Source organism: Pygoscelis adeliae, unplaced genomic scaffold (genome assembly GCF_000699105.1).
Source record: "Pygoscelis adeliae isolate BGI_AS28 unplaced genomic scaffold, ASM69910v1 Scaffold92, whole genome shotgun sequence".
Taxonomy (NCBI): domain Eukaryota; kingdom Metazoa; phylum Chordata; class Aves; order Sphenisciformes; family Spheniscidae; genus Pygoscelis; species Pygoscelis adeliae.
Genome location: NW_008824306.1, coordinates 318,513 through 338,343, shown reverse-complemented (window position 1 = coordinate 338,343; position 19,831 = coordinate 318,513). Strand labels below are relative to the sequence as shown.

General features: G+C 37.9%; 1 protein-coding gene across 2 annotated transcripts in view; it reads left to right on the top strand.

Moving 5' to 3' along the window:
* KDM6A (lysine (K)-specific demethylase 6A) overlaps positions 1-19,831 on the top strand; it is a 122,475-nt gene that overhangs the window by 36,808 nt on the left and 65,836 nt on the right. For both annotated transcript variants that reach the window (XM_009318884.1, XM_009318883.1), the window contains exons 3-4: positions 2,295-2,353; positions 10,119-10,239. In XM_009318884.1, coding sequence (XP_009317159.1) covers positions 10,201-10,239 — 39 coding nt within the window. In that variant the 5' untranslated portion in view covers positions 2,295-2,353; positions 10,119-10,200. The remainder of the gene's footprint in view (positions 1-2,294; positions 2,354-10,118; positions 10,240-19,831) is intronic.

Sequence of the window (19,831 nt, the reverse complement as noted above, 5' to 3'; positions counted from 1 at the left end):
TCCGAATTTGCGCCTTTACATTTGAAGTGAGGTATTACGGAGTCTTAAATCTTGCCCTGTTTTTTATTGAGAAGACACTGGTAGCTTAACAGATTTTTAAGGTCAATCTCAAATGCTTTGTAAGGCCAAATGAGAATGAGAGAAAAATGGGAAAACCAGTCACAGAACAAAGGACAGAGCAGTAATGGTTGATTTGTATTTTACTGGGGCAGGGACAACCTGAGAGCTTCATGTGAATTTGATGTATTAATTACATTTGGACAAATCATCTGCATCTTGGTCCTGTTGTGCCTTGAAAGTTGATTATTATTAACCCTTAGGATCAAAATATCAGCTAGATTAATCTTCTGAATCTGTAACTCGTTTGGACTGGAATTCTAATAGGTTTCAGAAGAGGAAATTAAGTTCTTTGAAGAGTGAAGAGGTTTTAGTTGTCTGGCCTATTTTTACTTGAATTTTGCAGTATGGTGATGAAGGATTTTTGTTACTACTATTATTCTCAATCTTCACGATGATCTAGTCTTGATTGCAGTTGGTGGATCTCTGAGGTAACACTGGACAGTTTTGTTAAGTTCTGTTCTACAAATGAGCCTGACCCGAACACGATAAAGGTCACTAGGTGTGCGCTAGGTATTTTGCAGGCTTCCATGTTGCACACGTGAAAATCTCTCTATCTTACTTCTTAATTTAAAATGGCTTTTAAATCAAGGCATTATGTATGCTCAGTTTTTGAGCTTGCCTTCTTTCCTCGTCTGTTGTTGCCAGAGCACGCTTCGAAAGCAGGAGATACATGGGGTACGGAATTGGAGATCTTTTATCTTTATGATGTCCATGTTGTGGTTTTGTTCAGTTAAACAGGAATGTGGTTTTATGGTAGTATTAAAGTGTCATCTTTTATTGTTTATGTACTTCCCCCTCCATGCCCCCTGTTAACATCTTCCAGTGCTCTGATTGCTGTAGTATGTGGTCATACCACAGTATTTTCTTGGAAGCTGTCCATTGCTGAAGCTATGCTCCAACTGTATTCATGAAAGGATCTTTGGCATTTTCCCTGGTTTTAATTTGCATTTAGAAGATGCAAATGAGGTATAATGAAATGGTAATACTGGGCCCTGTTTCTGATGAATGCTGCTCTTTGAATTGTGTTCTGGTTACCAGTTATTTTCTAGGAGAAATTTGGTTATACCTTTTATATTTGGATTAGGTTTAAAGCATAACTAGGATTCCTTTTGTGGAATTCCATAGAAATTTGACCTGTTGAAGAAGTGTGTGCAAGTGGAAGAGGGATTATCTTGAACTACAATCTTCGACAATGGAAATTCCACCTCTTGTCCATGTGTCAGAGCTCTGTGTTCTTTGGGATGTATTCCTGGTCTCTCAAAACCAGAATTATATGTAAGAAAAGCCTAAAAATGGGTCATAAGCAGCATGTACATGTTCTCTCCTGTAAATAATAGAATAGCTCTGCTAAATGGAAAACAACTATGCTGTGGCATCACTTCTAAAAAGAAAAAACAATTTGTTTATTTTTCCCAATTTAGGAGATATATAATAATTATTTGTAGAATTGGATAGTTAAACATTCATTAAACCTCCTTAGCAATCTCACTTTAGAAGCAAATCGTACTTTTCTGTGAAAAGAAAATGGGGGGAAATGGATTTCCAGAAGAATGGTTCTTTTTTTTCTTTTTTCTTCCCATCTGCAAAGTAGGGAAATAGAAAATAGAAATTTGATTAACGATGAAGAAATATGATTGTCTTAGGTTTGAAGCCAATGGCCTGTATTTTTGGTATTCAGAAAAGTGAAATTGCCTTAGGCATATTTTCAGATTCATATAATTAATGTTCTACTTTAGACACTGAAATTAGAGTGTGTAGCTTTGTTTACTTTTATGTGAGTATAAATTATTATGACTATGAAATGGTATTCGGTCATAAAACATTTTTTTATTATATTAAATTGCCAAAGACCTCTACTCCGTCATTTCCTTCCCTGCTGTTGTACAAGTAGAACAAAGCACATCAGTTTCTCGGATGTAAAAATACTTGAATATTATTGTTGTTACTATTCCTCCAAAAATATTTCATGGAGAATCACTTTTTTTTTTTCCCTTTAAATGTCTACCTATCTTTTCATTCCTTCTTTTTGGTTCTTCCTGTTCAAGGTGAAATTTAAATATGCTTATCTTATGATGGAAATAGAATGTCAAAGGATGAATAAAATACTGGAAACTCAATCTTACAGCATATGCTTGTCTTATCTGGGTTTTAAACATTGTTTCTTTCCTTTACAGAATGCTGCCTTTTTATATGGCCTTGGTTTGGTCTACTTCCATTACAATGCCTTTCAATGGTAAGTTGGAGTAAACTAACAGTATCGGTGTTGTGCAGTGTTTTATTGATAGGTGAATATTTCAACTTCAGTTCAGTGTGAGTGTATGATAGTTTGATTTTTTTTTTTAAATTATTATTATAGATATGATGTTTGAAGACATACTCTCCTGGGTCACATATCTGACTTACTGTAACATACCTGTGGCCACCATAGCAGTTGCTTGAAAAGGAAAGCACTTACAGGAGAAGAATTTTAGCTCCCTATAATATGATTCAGCAAGGGGGATGGAGCAGTATGACTCAACAGCTTTTTGTGAATTGTTGTTATCGGTAGTCTGTAGCCTGTGTTTGTTTGAAAGCCTGTTTACAAAAAACTTCTCTTGGAAAAGAAGTGGCAAAGTGGGCTTGTTTTCATTTAGGTTGGTATTCAGTAAGTTTTCAATAGCTGTATAATGTGAAAGTTTGGGATGTGAGAAGCAGTACACCCAGACTTGAATTGGAACGTTTAAAACTGATGTAAAAACTTTCTGGTTTTCTAACTGGGTGTGGAATATCCCTTGGGCCAGTTTGGGTCAGCTGTCCTGGCTGTGCCCCCTCCCGGCTTCTTGTGCACCTCCAGCCTTCTCAGTAGGTAGAGCATGGGAAGCTGGAAAGCCCTTGGCTAGTGTAAGCACTGCTCAGCAACAACTAAAACATCAGTGTGTTGTCACATTATTCTCATCCTAAATCCAAAACACAGCACTGTACCAGCTACTAGGAAGAAAATTAACTCTATCCCAGCCAAAACCAGGACACATTGGAAAAAAGTGAGAAAGGTGCAGTGTTTAGGTCAGTGCTTTTTCACACTCAATATGGAAACTTAATAAAATAAGCGTGACTTTACTACTTGATTGATTACTAAAAACTTTATCATCTTACTGGACTAATCATGACTGCAATTAAGGAGGCAGTACGTGACTACAGACTGATGGTTTGGAACAGTAAAGTGGGAAACGAACAAAACTTACCAACACCTGTGAGATGGCCTTAGCACCAATCACATTGGACCATTTACTTGAGCTGAAGGAGTCTGGTCTGTCTCTTGCTCTCTGGCTGTCATTCTTTTTCATCTTTTTCCAGAAAATGAAGTTTCGCTCTTCTCACAGTCATCCTGAAGTAGTAAAGCAGCTGTTTAAACTGCTTTTAAAGTACTCAGGTCTACAGTGGAATGTAAATTTTTCAGTAGTTTTCGTGTGCCAGCCTTCAGTATTGCACACCTTATTCATCTGCCCAAGAAACTATTGTTTTATGGTGGTTGCTGTTTGCCTATGAGAGTGGGAGAGTCCTGTGCTGTCAAGGTCCATTCTTTGCCCTTCTTTGCTTCCTCTATCAATACATACATATTTTTTCAGGGGCAAGCTGTTAGTAACACAGTAAGATTTGTCTTTGAGGAGGTGGTTATTTTTTTTTTTTCCAGCAGGACCAGATCCTTCAGATGGTTCTCAAGTTGTTTGTGTCAGTGGTTGGTCTATCCAAGGAACCGGGCTCTTCCACGCAAATAGTCGTCGAGTAGGTAGTGGGGTGTGTAGGAATGCAAACCGCCTAGTGGGGACCTCCTTCACTTCTATGGGAACACTCCACCCGTCATGCAGACAGCAACCACTGGACTACTCCATCAAATGTGATGTCTGCTCTGCATGCCTCCAGGTGTATCAGTATTTTGTGCCATTGTGGAGGGTGCACAGCATTTGATGAAATAGTCCAGTGGTTGCGGTTTGCACGAAAGGCTCTGAGGTTCACCCAACTGACAGTGATGTTGCATTGGTAATTGGCAGTCTGTGGAGTTCCTGCTTTAGAAACACCTGCAATGGAAAGTCTAGGAGGGATATAATTTGAGAGTAGAAAAACAGCTTGCTTGTGATCTTCAAGGTGCGCATCTGTATTGGTGCTTCTTTCCCTGTTCTGTCAAGAGTCCTTTCAGCTGGTCTGGTGTTTGTAGTTATCTTCATAAGGAGAGCAGAATTTAAACATACACTGTGTGAATACTTGCTTTGTCAAATATTTCTCAGGTTTCAGGTGGCTGGGTCTATATATATATTTTTTAGGTACATAAAATGGGAATGTATATGTAGACTACACATACTAATTGTAGTTAACCATTAACAAAGCGGAAATGACGTTTCTCTTTTGTCATCTTATCTTTCTGTGATTGTGTATCAAACATACTTCTTGGATTGATGAAAATGCATAATATTTGCTAATGCTGGAAAAAGGTCAGTACTCTCAGCTGCTGTTCTAGAGAAACGTTTAAAGACTTCACTGCTCAAAATGTTTCACCGTTCAACTGTCACAGCCCTGTGGACAGAGGAGTTGTACCTAAAGACTGCAAAAATATTTCATAAAATTGCAGTTTCCTGACTACTGCTGTGTACAGACATTTTGTTTGTGTTCAGACTATGATTATGAGTTTCAAATAGAAATTTGTCCATCGAAATGTCCTCATGTCATTTTCATTAGTGAGACTATGAAATTACATGAGACTTAGAATAGGTGGTCAGAAAATTGAAAGAGGATAAAGAATAAGAAAAAAAAAGTTTCACTCCAGCTGCATCAAGTATTTTTCCTGATACATTAGAATAATGTTGTTTTCTTTTATTTTGTAGGCTCATTCTGATTTTCATGTTTTTTGTTTGAAACGTACAGGTGTTAACTTCTGAATAGTTAAATCGATGCTATTTTATTATATTCTTTCGCCTAGTTCAAAGTGATTTTATTCACAGTCTATCCAAGTAAAACCTTCCAATAGAAGTCTTATGAGAGTTCAGTAAATGTTTAATACAATCTTGTATTAATTATTATTCAGCTGCTTTCTTCACTTTCATAATGGTAGGCGTTGTTGTATAGATGAGTGGGTGGAAAGATAGCTACAGTATTGAGTTTGGAAATCTTGATTTGGAGATGATAGATTAATGTCATTTTTATTTTTTCTGAACTACTGTAGCAGTGCTGTGCAAAATGTAAGCCCAGAGGTACTTTTCATCCTCCATAGTGTCTGTTTCCCAGTCCTGCTTTCCCATTTTGTCAAGTGTTAGATAGCCTTTCCTGCCTGTTAGTGGAAACGCTCCCATTCTTGGAGAAAACTCTTATTTAATTTAAATAAATTCTAGTAGACTCAACCAAAGTTGTTTCTTACCAGGCAGTTGATCAGTATCTTCAGAGAATAAACCAAAAGTTGTCTCTTGCTGAATTTGGACTACTCTCATTTATTTCTGTAGTATGAGAGATCCGAGCCCTTCATTCGATGATTTATCCTTTGGACTAATGTATGTTTAGTCTGCTGAAGGATTAAAATGAAAAGCTCTGTCTGCGCATGAAGGCCAGTTAATTAGTGGTGGAGACTAACAACCTACTTGAGGAAGGCTGTGTGCCATCATCTCTGAAGGAAGCTGTTAGCCTCTTAAACCAAGTCCTGCCTCGTATGTGACAGATTATCAAGCTATTAGCTTATATCTGCTCTTCCGGTTTTGATCATACCATAAGAGAGCTTTGAGGGAAAACATCTGAGTAACTTGGATGCCTTGGATCCTCTAGACCCGCACCTTCCAGGGTTTAGGCTGGGGCAGAGGACAGAAATGGGATTAGTGATGGTTCAGAGCAAAAAAAGATCTCTACAAGGATCGAGTGACTGTTGCTGTGTCTGGAAGGCCCAACTCAGGCAAACAGATGGGCCAGGAAGGACTGCAGTTATCAACATTGGGCCACGTTCTCTCTCATTTCCCTTTACTACTACAACATGTGCTCCTACTTTCCGCTTCTTTTCGTGACCACTTCTTTCTGTGTTGTACCAACTGGTACCAAGCCCCGATGTCATCTGCATTGGATGTTACTGAGCACTTACAACTGAAATTAATGTCAGTGATGATGCACATGTTTTGCTATTGATGTAGTAAGGGGCTGAGTTTGGAGCTCTGGGCGTGGCACTGGGAAACAGGCAGCCCCAAAGTAAAACTAAAGTTTTTACTGTAGTCCATGTTCTTGATGTGTCCTGTAATCTTGAGTGCATTGCTATTTTGTTTAAAGGTTTCCCGCAGGCAAAATTAGATCAATATTAATTCAGCTATGGTGTAGAATTGTTTGTCTGTCTGTAAGAGTTAATAAGTAAATGTCTTTTCAGAGTTTGAGTGTTTTATTCTGTGAAAATTCTACTATTTAAAAGCAGGCTATAGTTACCAAGTTAGACATGAGCACGTACCACTGGTAGAAATTGTTGAAAATGCTGCCTTTCAAATCACTTTATTTGTGAAATTTTGATGTCCTTTTTCACAGAAGTAGTGGAAGTAATTTGTATTTGTTATTATCGGTGGTTGTCATCCTGGAAAAACTACAAATTGCATAATCAATACAGAATTAACTCTAGAGTTAAGTAAGATGCAGGCCAATATCTTGAATGGAAAAGATAAAATACCTGATTTTTAGTTAGAAAAGCTGCTTTGGGGAATGTTTGGTATATTCTTACAACATTTTCCCCTTAATTTACTGATGTAATTATGCTTCATTATAAGTTTAAATTTATGTTACCTTTCAGAATTCTCTTTCAGTTTTTATTATGGCATCCAAGGATACAGAATTTAAGATGCAAGCAAGACACTGACCCAGGAGTTCCCTAGCATTTTGAGTGCATATGGATTCATTCTTAAATGTAAATCCATCATGCATTAGAAACTGAAAGAAAATTTCTAAGTGGAGAGTCTTTCACCAAACTCTCTACCAGTATGTCCATTCCATTGCCAAATCAATGCAATGGATGGGAGCAATCAGTGCTCCCTGACTACACTCCTTTGAATTTTTTAACCTTTCAAGGAAATAATGCTTTTAAGGCAGAGATGCTTTTCCTCCCAAACCCATCAGTTTAGGAGTGATCAAATACAACTGAAACGTACAGCTAGAATATTATTATTTAGCTGTTAGCGTGGTGACTCTAACAGTGTCTTAAAGGGTACAGAGATTTTTGTTTTGACTTGGTTGATTGGATATATTTTTCCAAGCATCCATCAAAGTGGGTTGAAAAGCATGCTGTTACTTCCTGCGTAGATTGTGTCTGGGGGAATGACGTCTTGTAATAATTTTCTTCTTCCTTGTACATTTTGGGTTTGTCTTCATTGGAAAATTGTGTTGGGTTATAACGTTATCTCAAAGACTCGTGATAACTACTAATGTTGAACCTGACTCCACAAGCAGCTTAGACAAGGGTGAATGGTGTTGCCATGTTGTCTGTACGGAGATAAACATTACTCATGCCTCATAGAGGATGTCTGTGATGAGCAGGTTCTGTGCTAAACGTGACACAGTCTTTTCACATTGTCCACTGATGATAATTTTACTGGTTTTTTTAGTGCTGTGCTTCTCTGAAAGACTGGGCTAGGCAGCATTCTTGTTACTTGGAATGAATGACAGTATACATTCAAACGAAATTTCAAAACTGTCCTTAAAAGTCAGTTGTTATACTTGTGGCTTTGTTTAACTCTGTTGCTCAGCTGTGGCAATGAATAATATTTCCTGTTCAGTAAGCAAGAGATTATAAAAATATTTTTGTCTCTTACAGTTTCTCTTAAGCTTTTTTAGAAATCAATGATCCTTGCGAATGAGACGTGACATAGGGGAAATACGGAAATACTGTTTTCTGACCAAGCAAGCTAGCTAAAATGTGAAGAATGTGAAGTTCACAAAGTGTATACGAGCATGGTCACAATCTCACGTGTGGTATAGAACCGCAATGTCTTTATTCCTGGTTTTTGTCTTCTCTTTGATAGGGACCATAGACACTGGTTTTCTTCCTTTTGGGATACTGTCTCTGAACAAGATGTAAATAGTGAATTTTAAATACCAGTGGCTAACATACTGAGTACCACATTAGAGTTAAGACAAGAAATGCAAATATACAGTCATAAAAACTATACTTTGGCATAACAAAAGCATAGCTTAAAATATGTGCTGACGTTTAGTGATCAGTCCAGTCTTTGGCCTTCCAGTTTGAGTGGTGTTCTTGTAGATGGTGGTGAGCATACTGCTATGAGACATGGATCCTTGTCTGTTGTGATTTCAGTGTAGATACTGAGGTGTGTGATTCATCACCACCCATGCTATTCCAGGGAAGTTTAGATGAGATGTGAGAGACTGCTTAGCTGGTGCAAATTTGTCCCTTTTGCACTTCACTTGCTCCTTTTCCTTGTGTAAGTAGAAAAGTAGGGTACTAGGTAAGGAAACCCCTTCTGAACAATTGTAATAAAGGAAGCTTCAGTTCCACAATAAAAATGTAATTTTTTAAGCCCATCTGCTTAAAAAAAAAAAAAAGTTGTATTTGAACAAGTCAGATAATGCTTTAGGTACAAATAATTTTGTTGCATTGTCTAGAGGAAGTTCTGTGCCTTTGGTTTGCTTTGCTGTCAAGAATGAGAAAAAAGCCTGTAAGAATTTTAGAGCAGAAGAAGTGTTTTTGCTAATGGATTAAAAAATGATCGTTATGTGTTTTGTGAATAAAAAAGTCTATGAAAAATATTTACTGAATTTCCCATTGCAACTGCTAACCTTTTGTCCTTATAAACAATACTACACTTGGAGAGTAGGAATGAAATCAATTTGCCTAAACACGTGTGATTTTTAGGGACTGTGGTAATTCCTGTCCAGTGTCCCTGTGCTGCTCCACAGTGGGTACAGTTCTCCCCATAGGCTTGCCTGTCATCTGCCTGCTCAGCGTCGATCTCTGGGTTTGCCTAGGACAGCAAATAGGACTGGCCTCCCTGGCCTAGGTGCTGGAATCTACCCTAAGTGAGACTGATTCTAACTTCTGTCATTGTACGAGCAGTGATGTACGTGAAGGTATTTTGTTTCAACCTGTCATTGGATTTCAGGCGAGCTAACACAATGAGTTTTAGCTTCTTTCTCAATTCCTCTGTGAATTTAAATCTATTCTCTTTTAGTTGCATTTCAGCTGACCCGATTTTATGCAGTTGGCCTGAGAGGCAAAACAGTCCTGTTTAGAATCACCTTTTTTCTGCTCCAAGATACAGTTGTTACGTAGCATTTTTGTTACAGTGCCATCATGAATAGGGGCATGGGTAGAGAGGCTTTAAAGGTAAGGAAATAGAATCAGAGCTGTCTTCAGCTATCATGGGAATATGAAAAGCAAATCACAGTGGGAGGAGGTGGCAGGCTTTCATATCTGTGTTTTCCTGGAGGTAGTTGAGTGACTGGAAAGTAGTGGAGCAATAGGTACTAGTTGAGTCCCTGCACAGCACTGGTGCTAAGAAAGGGAGGACAAAGTGGAAAACGGAGCAGGTTGGTAAAGTGGGAGGAGATGTGGGTGATCTCTCCTTCTAGGCCTTCTGTTCTGCTGCTGCTCTCGGGGGTCTGCACTACCTGGAATCAAAAGCAACCTAGCAGTTGGTTGTGATATGAATGATCACTGTATTGTTCTAAAGTTGCACTAATTTTGTTACTAATTCCTGAGTCATCCTTTCTGAAATGGCAGATATGTTACTGTATTTCATGCAGCAAATTAGTTTCTCTAAATTAATAGAAAAGATTAGACTTTCAAATATACCAGGATATCTGGAGTACAAAATAACCAGTCCTTGAAGAATCAAAAGCCATGCACCAAAAAAACATTGCATGTAAACCGTTATTTTGATATGTTCTTCTGTAACAGTGCTTTCTGATCCACTTTCTGCTAGTCATATAAATAACATTGATTATAAAGTAATACTTCAGTAAAAAAATAATCTTTTTAATCTGTGGTTTTCTTTCAGGGCAATTAAAGCATTTCAGGAGGCGCTTTATGTTGATCCCAGCTTTTGTCGAGCCAAGGAAATTCATTTGCGACTTGGGCTTATGTTCAAAGTGAACACAGACTATGAGTCTAGTTTAAAGGTAGGTTTAAGTCCTTTCAAACTGAATTAACATTTGTTACAAGTTGTGTTGCATCTTAAAACTGCGAGGAATGCGTAAGTGTATAGCAGTGAAATACTGCTTTAGAACTTGAAGTGCTTCAGTATGAAGTATCTTAGTCTAAAGACAGAGTAAGGGTGGGATTTGAGGTGTGTTAGGTGCTAGAAATAGTCAGAAAAGCTCAGCAAAATTAGAGGTGAGCACTGATACTCCCAGAAGGTCAAAAATTTGGTGTAGGACTCTTGTTAAAATAGTACATTTTGGGGGGAGGCTGAGGACATACAGAAAGTTGGAGGAAAGAGAAGAGAAGAATTAGCATCTTGGATTTCTCGATGTTCCCTTCCCCCCTGCCCCCGCTGCACTATTGTAAACTGGAAGTTCTTAAAAAAAATTACTAAAAATAGAAAGCTTTTATGCAAAATAATGTTCTCATATCGATTTCTTATATTGTTTCTACTTTTCTAGCAGTTAATCATTCTTTTGTTTCCTGGTTTGAGAGTCAGCTTCTAAGGCAACAATTTCTGGTTAATCAGTTAGAAATGGTTTGTGTTAATACAGTACTTCATTTCTTTTGTACTCCTTTAAATTTGTTTACTGCTTGCATTCTTTTTTGGTCTCCGATTGTAATCTGTCATTTTATCTCCCTCCATTCAACATATTTGCCCATTTTTTTTCCTCCTACCATTTCCTACTCTATCCCCAGGTTCTTTCCTTCCTGACCTCTAAATTTAGGTATGTGTTTCTTGGAAAAAGGAAGTGTTCTTTAACAGAGTTTCATGTGCTGGGAAGTACACCTGCAGGGCTGAGAATTTTTTAATTTGTAATTAAGTGTAATTTACAAACACATTTCTGCATATTAATCTCTCCTAAAACTACTGAAAACATTAAAAGTTTTGTTTTCAAGAGTCTGGGGGCTGCCTTCTCCTGGTAGATTGTTTTCCTGGAAGTTGTATTTGTGAGGCTATCAGAATCACATTGTCCAAGAACAATGAAAGAGTAGAGCGTTACTCTCAGTTTTTCCTTTCAGTATTTGTAATAATGGGAAGCACTTCTCTCACCAGGCTTCCTTTTTTCATCCAGAGTCCAAGATTTCACCTACAGAGACAGGTGGAGTCGGACATTGTGATTAGAGAGGATGACATTGCATAGGAGTAGGAAAGATGCAGCGCAATGAATGGCAAAAGAGAGCAAGGGAAGGTAGAGGTAGATCACTGTGGCGGGAAAGGGATTATGTGCGAGTTTAGGTGGTCCTATTTCCTTATACTTTGGCATGGATTTAGTATCGGCTGTTGTGATACATAGGGAATAAAAGAAGTGCTAAAGTAGTACATTTTGGTTTTATTTTTAAAGAGGTCAGGGATGAAACAAGAGTAAGTTTACAAGGAGGTAGTAAACTCGTAATCAAGTAGTGGAAGGAACTTCCGCATTTTAATTTTTAATAGAAGAAATTGATAAAGAAATAAATAAGTTTTTCCTGCAGTGCCATGAAATATGTAATTCTATCACTGAATCAAGTATTTAAATAGATATTATGAGAATTCAGTCTAAATAATTTACTGGGTTTGATCTTCACAACTTTGCAAAATAAAAATGTCACTTACCACAAGGATTGTGAGTATACAAAACTTCTAGTTTTCAATACACCAACTACGAATGGGAAAAACACCAAAGAAGTATTTTAAAAACAGAAAGAAATGAATCTTTTGTAATGCAAAATTATCATGATTCCCTTGCTTTTATGTGCAATGTGATTAAGTAACTTAAGAAAACAAATGGCAGCAACAGAAACAGCTTACCCTGGAGCAGAGTGAAGATCTTCAAAAGGATGATGAAATAAACATGATGGTGGGGGATGATGTTGCATTAAGGATAGTTTCACATGGTCCTTAAATCAGTATAACTGCAGGTTGTTGCTAAAAGGTTGACCTTGCAATCCTGATTGCATTGTTTGGCACCCTGTGCTGCATTGAATTGAGTGGGTATTTTCCATTTGCAGACTGAGGTGGATCAGAAGTCTGAACCAGCTCAACTTGAGATTGCCCAGTTGCTAGATCCAATGCAAGGTAGATGGCAGGAGTGCGTGAACGGGAAGGAGGGGGTAGAGCTGTCTTATCCCCTTCTGGTGCAAAACATAACACGAAACTCTACCCTGGAATTATCAACTGAAACACTTAAGGTAGAGTTTCTGGTTTACTTCCTTTGCTGTAGAGGTTGCAATCCTTAGCACAGAGTAACAGTGAGGAGCAAGAAAGAAAAGACCCAGTGGGGCAATCCACTGGGTCTCGGACAGTTTCAGCTGTTTTCAGTTCAGCTCAGCTGTGAATTTAATGTAGAGTCCCGAGACTGATCTACTTTGTTTGAAAACAAAATATTACTGATTGAAACGTGCCAGCTTATACAGTAGAATATATCAATTGAGGAGTAGACCAAGTAGAACAAGCAGGGCAGTAGCTTCTTTAAAAGCCAATCTGACTGATCCCTGAGTTGAGGTTTCAAAAAAAACCCCAAACCCTTAAGCCAAAATTCTGTGAGTGACAAGAATATGAGAGGCAAGTCAGAAAATACTTTAGTGAAGAGAACAAAACGAAGTGCTAGTGCAGTGGTTATGCACAAGTATGGGGAGAATAAAATGAGGAAGAGAGATGATGAAAGAGTGCAAAAGGATGTTTTCACATAATGTCTGTCTCGTTCTCCGAGTCTGAGTATCTTGTCTCTTCACAAAAGAAAGATAAGTAGCCCGAAGTAATGAAAAGACACAGTTGTCTTGTTGTGCCTTTTTTGGTTTTGTGGACCTTTTTAAAAGGATCCAGGATTTTAGAGGATGGTTATGGGGTTTAGGATCCAGCCAGCTAGTGACTGGCCTTGAGCACAGGCCCTTCCCCCAGGGCTCTGTAAAATGGAACTCATAGCCCAGTTTAAGCTTCCTGTTTGACACTGGTGTGGAAAGTAGAAGTAACTTTTAATCTCGTATTTGCTTGTGACTGTTCTGGATTTCACAGATTGTACCAACGTTGCATTAATGTACTTTGAAATATCATAATATTTTTGATGGTATTTAAACAGTCATGTTAAGTCTGTAATTGCTAAGAATAAACCATTGCCAACAGATGAGTCAGTCAGTAAGAATCTTCAGGCAAAGGGGGAACATGGGAGTCTGAAGGTCATATATTCCATGTTTTTCACAATTTTAGACCATTGACATTAATCATCTATATTTTATGTAAGCAATTTAAGCACAAAATTAATTTTTACTATTTTAAGATGTTGATGATCAAGATAATTACTAGAGTGCTGTTTAACAAGCATAAAATCAACTCTCAGTGTTTTTTCAAAATCAATTACTGCTTTTGCACATTTTTAATATTGCTGCAGTTAAGACTTGCAAATTACTGTGAGAACCCTTGACTGCTCCGTTATCCCATTGCCATAAACTCTGGCAAGAACACCAGTGCTGTTGAAAATTACTTGGCCTTCAGGCTTACCTTAAGGGGAAAAAAAAGTGGTCTTTCTGGTTGAAAAGATAGCAGTCCTTGTGTAACCTGACAGTTAGGGCAGTATTACCTTCAGAAGCGATACATGAAAGCTGAATTTGCCCCATTCACCAGAAAAGTACAATTAATTCCAAAATCAATAGACAATGACTTGGGGGGGGGGAGATTTTATTATTGATTACTATAGCAGCAACACATCATTAAGGTTTACCTCACAGCCCTTTTCACACTTTACTATGTGTCCTGCTGCCCCCTTCCTATTTGCCATTTCCTACAGACGACACTAGGAATACTGTGTTCGATAGTGTTAGCTGCAGTGGCACCGTGATAATCTGAAAGGAGAATAAAGCAAGATCTCTAGGAATATAATGTATCTTTTTATTGGTTTGGTAAATGTAGTTGGAAAAAATGTTCAAGCTTCTGAATGCATGCCACATTATTTCTGGCATATCACTTGCTATCCTAGTCATTTTCCTACTTATTGAATATATTTTTTCAATTTTAGCCTCCTTTTTTCATACATGTATGTAACCGTCTTCTCTTAAGTACTTTTGAGTCTTAACCAATTTCTAGCAAATACATCAGAATGAAAGAGATTTCAAAGAGAAGTTCCTAGAACATTCCTGCGCGACGTGTTGCCCCAGAGCCATTTGAGCTCTGCAAGCTGAGGACCAGGCGATCTGGTTGGCTTGATCTGCAACAGAGGCACCAAATGACTGGTCATGGGTCTGGTCTGTTGGGACGAGAAAAATTCCCATGAAGGGAACTGTCCCATCCACACGGGAGTTGCTGTGCATCGGGCAGCCCCGATGCCTCTTGTCCAGCCAGAAGCTGAACGCAGAGCTAGGTAGAGCACAAAAGGGGAGCTAGCTTTGTTGTGTGGGACCACTGACATGCATAAAAGAGAAGCTGAGGAAAAAAGAAAAATTACAGCTTTGGTATTATTTAATTTAATAGTTGGGTTACATTGGGAATGGCACCTATGGGAAGCCAGTCTTCCATCTGGTGCTCATTCTGCTTGGTGGCGTTGAAGTATCGTAGTGTGCTTTTGGTGGGGAGTTAGGGCTACAATACTGAAAAAGCCCTTTGAATGTAAAATTCAGTTTGTTTCTATTGTTTGCTGACAGACTACTTCAGGGGAAAAAGAGAAACCTTAGTTTTCCATATTTATTAGAGTGATAACATTGAGGGAACGGTGGATGGGTGGTCGGGTGGAAGATTTTCTGTGGGCTTGGTTTTGTGAGGGGGTCTTTTGTTTGGGGTTTTGGTGGCGGATTTTTCTATTTATTTTTTTTGATGGGTGGTCAGTAGGGACTCTGGACATGAGCAGGTTATTTTATGTCAAGCCCATCTATGGTGTGCTTTGGGAATTTTGTTTGGTTTTTAAGTATTGTATGTGCATCCTGTACCCAGCACAAAACCCTTAGAAGAATGAGAACTAAATTTCTCATGTTTTCAATTAATTATCTGCCTTTTAGTAGAAATACTGATTCTGCCTTTCACTTTTAGAAATTTTTCCTCCCTGTTTATACACAAAACAGCTGTCTTAGTAGTTTGCTTCAGGCCTATGCTTTGATCTTGCCCGTAAATCATCAATTTAAATATAATTTTCATTTTTTAATTATTTTCCTACAGATTCTCATTTGTTAGTAATGTTAAGACATACTGCTTATATTAGGATAAGAAAAAGGCTGCAAAAGAATTAGAATTTATTGGGAAAATATGCATGAATTAGATGAGTATGCATGAAATATAAAAAATTAAATACTGATATACAGATGAACAGCTCAAAGTACTTGTTTATAGTCAGTCAGACACTTTTCCATCATCCATTCATATAATTCTCCTGTCTATATGTATATCTTCATGAAAGATATTTTTAGCTACTGCAGCTATACTACATGCCAATATGTAGCTGTTATATTGTTCATTTTTTAATGTTTTTTCTCAGTAATAAATAAACATCTATTTATGAAAGTGAAAAATTGTGTTTTCAAGCCTTCAAGTGCTGTTTCACAACCTAGTTATCTTTCACATGTGCTTAGATAAGTAATTTTAAACTTAAACATGTTAAATTGAAACTTTACGTATCTATTTTTAATTATTAAAGAAAAATTAACTATTCAAAATACATACAGTTATGAGAAGTTGTAATTTCTTATGTCTAGTTTTATGTCTCTAATTCTACCAGAAACGAATCAGCAACATTTTTAGGTAAAAAACATAACAATGGGCTTTAGCTATTGCAAGGTGAATATCCAAGATTTCAAGCACTTTACCTAAAAAACCTTTTGCGGAAAGCAAGGTGAAGTGAGTCAAAAGAATATTTTAATAAAAATGTGAGTGGATGGAAAACAGCATTTGGGAATGAAATTGCTCTCTAAGTCTTTGTAGTTTGCATATGCGTTATGATGGAGAGACATATACAAGAAGGAAAAACACAGAAGTTTTTTAATGCAGCATGGCACTGTAATCAAGCTGCAAGAGAGTTATTAAGTGCAACTGGTTTTGACAGTGGATCATGATATCGCAATGTCTGGCCTACAAAGTGTTTTCTTTTGTTCTCTCTTAGTTTTGCTTGGGTTTTTGCGTCATTTTGGAGTTTTCCTATAAAAGAAAAACAGTAGGTGTATTTTAGAAATGTCATGATCACAAAGAAGAGTAAATACTAAAATTGAATTAACATGCTGTGTGGCATCTTCCGTCACTTGGGGCGGAGAACAAACCATGAGAAGAGAAATAGTTGACTCAGAAGTTGAGCATTCAAGCCAATGAGTATTGGTGTTGGTACACGTACTTCATTTGTGGACCTTCTCCTTGCGGGAGGTGGATCTTGGTCCAGGTTTAGTAACTGTAACTGAAAGGTTGGCATTCAGGGCACGCAATAATAGCTAGCTATGCGTACTGGCTAGGTAGGCACAGGTACCCGGCAAGGATTACGCTGTGCTTTCGGTTCAGCCTGGGTGGCTTGTGTGGGCTGGAGGCAGAGAGCTGCAGGTCCTGAAACAACCCCAGCTCAGGGCTGTTCAGCTCCGTGGCGATGCTGGTGATGCAGCAGCAGGGGCAAGCTTCCAGGCATCCTGTTTCCCTATGGCATTTTGTTGCTGCTGGCTGTCCTTCGGGCTGTAACGCAGGGATAGCTACATTTTGATGCTGCACAAATAATGATAAAACATGCAGGCAATGTGAGTATTAAGATAGCTTTGTGAAAAACACTCCGGTGTGCTGTATAAGATGTTGGTCTTTCTGTTCAAAAAGAATTTTTCAGATACAGCTAGCCAAAACAAGAGATTCTTCTGAACATACTGCTGTTACTCAGTTTATGCGTATATGTGACCTTTGTTTCTTCTGCCCTCAAGCAGCTTCTTTCTGCCCTGTCCATGTAACAGTTTTCCTCAATCTTGAGGTTTTTTGGGAATGTTGGACAAAAGTAACTGAGCGTTTACACAAAGCTTCATCTTGCGAGATGCGTTTCTTCTGAATTCAGAAGACACTGGAGAGCGGAGCAATGAGCTGACGTAGCAGCACATGCAGCACGTCCTCTCCTGACCCTCTCCCCTGGCCCCAAACACGCCTGGCAAATGGAGGCTTGGCGCTCTGCCACGGCTGATTACGCAAGGCTTTCTGTGTCCTACTTATCTGAACAAAGGCTGCTCTGAGGAACACGGGCATCACACCTAGGTCACATAGGCAGAAAAAGCCATCTCCTGACAGAATTTTACTGAGTCATGGTGGAGCTTTCCCTCATGGTAAGTCGGTGAGAATTGTCAGGTTTCAAATGATGGCTTGCCTTGCTTGCTAAATAAATGCAGAACCAAGAGCTTAAACTTGCTAATGTCATCCTTGAGAGGAGGAGGGAGTAGAATCACTATTTTGAGGTCTCAGGCTTGGATGTAAGCAGAGATAGTACTGAAAACCTTGCACTAAGAAGAAAACAAGTTCTTTTTGTGTTGGTCATTTATTGATTAAAGAAACAACAAAAACCTGGGTACTTGCCTCTTAAATTGTAAAGGTCTAATTTGTCAGGAGAATTGGTGTTTAATTCTAGTAGTGAAAACATTGTTACCTAAATCGGTGTCAGATTACTGTTATTTTACTACCAGACCTAATGCTTTCATCAGTTCTGCTTATATGCAATCCACTGTACTTCTGATCCTTGGAAAGGTTACCTTCGAAACTGTTTCCACAATCAGAGGCAAGTCAAGGACTCCAGAGGAGACAAAACAGGCTGTAGATAATTGTGCAATTACAGATGGCTACAAATCAAGGTATATTATGACTTGAGCTGCAGCTCTTGAAGAGAGCCTGTTACTTTTTAACATTCAGAACACTGCCTTCTAGGTAAATCCTCTTACTCGGGATTTGAATTTCTATAGACTGCTGTCTGCCTTGAGGTATTGTATGTCGTCTCTGAACTGCAGCGGCCTCTCCTGCATAATAACTATTTCACACAGCGGTAGCCAGCTTCAGTACTGCAATATTTGAGAGAGGTGCAGATGTTTGCTAGCCGCTTCTGTTTGTTGCAGAAATGGAAGTTGGAAACGATTACTGTTTTTTTAAATTTTTTGGTTCTGGTAATTGTGATTAGTGGATCTGCTTTTGGCTGATGAGTTTGATGTGTTAGAATGCATGCATGCTTTTTTTTGTCTGATTTTGAATACTTAACAGAGAGCTATGTATTATTTATCTGGCAAGAGGTGTAGGTTTGCTCGTGTATGTGCATTTCAGAGGTTCTTGGTTTGAAAGGTTCTGGGTTTTCTGCATATTGCTGTGCGATAATTGTTTAATGCAAATGGTTTATTTTGCTGTAGCTATGGGCTTCGGTTTATCCATTTCTTTACTGTTTGTAGCTTGGTGAACAGTGCAGGCAGAAACTTACTACACTTAGAAAATTTTCATAATGTGGATTTTGAAATTTAAAAGTCAGCTAATGTAGCAATAAGAATTTAAATTTTTAGGAGGCATTGCTGAGAATATTCCTGCTTTTTTTTTTTTTTTTAACTGTGCCACACTGATACTACTGGCATATTTAAATATTAAAATGGTTAGATTTTCTTACACGGTTGCTTGCTTTCTCTCAGTGAGTCTCAGTGCAATAACCATTCTGAAAAGCTACTACAGAACAGTTGTCAGTTGTTTCTCTTTAGATCTGCTTATTTTTTATAATGGTATTGCTAGGTGAGAGCAAATCTGTTCCTTCCTGCTTTATCTCTTCGTATTAATTGTTAGTGACAGTGCAAGATGACACATCTGTGCAAAATGGATTTTGTGCCATTTAGATAGGTTTACTCAACGTACAGGCCAAAGGTCTTCCTTTTTTTCTTTTGTCAGGCAAAATGCAATATAAAGTAGAGCATTTTATTTTTATTTAGCCTTTTTTTAAGTTGCCTGCTTAGTAGAATCACTATGGTAACCGACCAAAGGATGTCTCTGAGGCACACAACCTGCATTGCAATGTAAGTGAGGGGAGATTTTAAGTTCTCTGACTGCTGAACACTAGAAAAAGGAACAGGCAAGGCAGAGAAATAAGCTAATATTTAATATTTATAAGTTGTTATTTAATGCTTGCTCTAAGGTTAAAAAGTTATTTTACAAGTAATGTGTATGTGAGTTCATTGTTTTCTGTGCTCTCTTCTGGGAATTATATTGCTTCATTAAAAATCATAAATTTGTGTTATCGTTCAACTCGAGTGTTTCATTTTTTAAAAGCTGTTACATATTACAAATGATGTTGATAGAAGTCAGTGAGGAGGTAAGCTGTGTCACTGTGTGCCTCGCAGAGCTCATGAGAGCATCAGCATTCTCTTTTTTATGCTTTGCTATGGATAATACATTAATTTTCTAAGAATTTTTCTGTTAAAAATGTTTATTTAGAAATTTGGTAGTCTGTTAAACTCTTCTTAGAAATCTTTGAGATGTATGTTATATAGACATGCTATATATAAGGTATTATTAGGGCCATGAGGAAAGTTATGTATTATCTAGTAGCTCTGAGTATGACAATACTGAAGGTGAGTTGCATATACATCCATTAATAAGGATTATTTTTTTTTTCTTCCCAGCTACACTAATAAGCTCCTCAT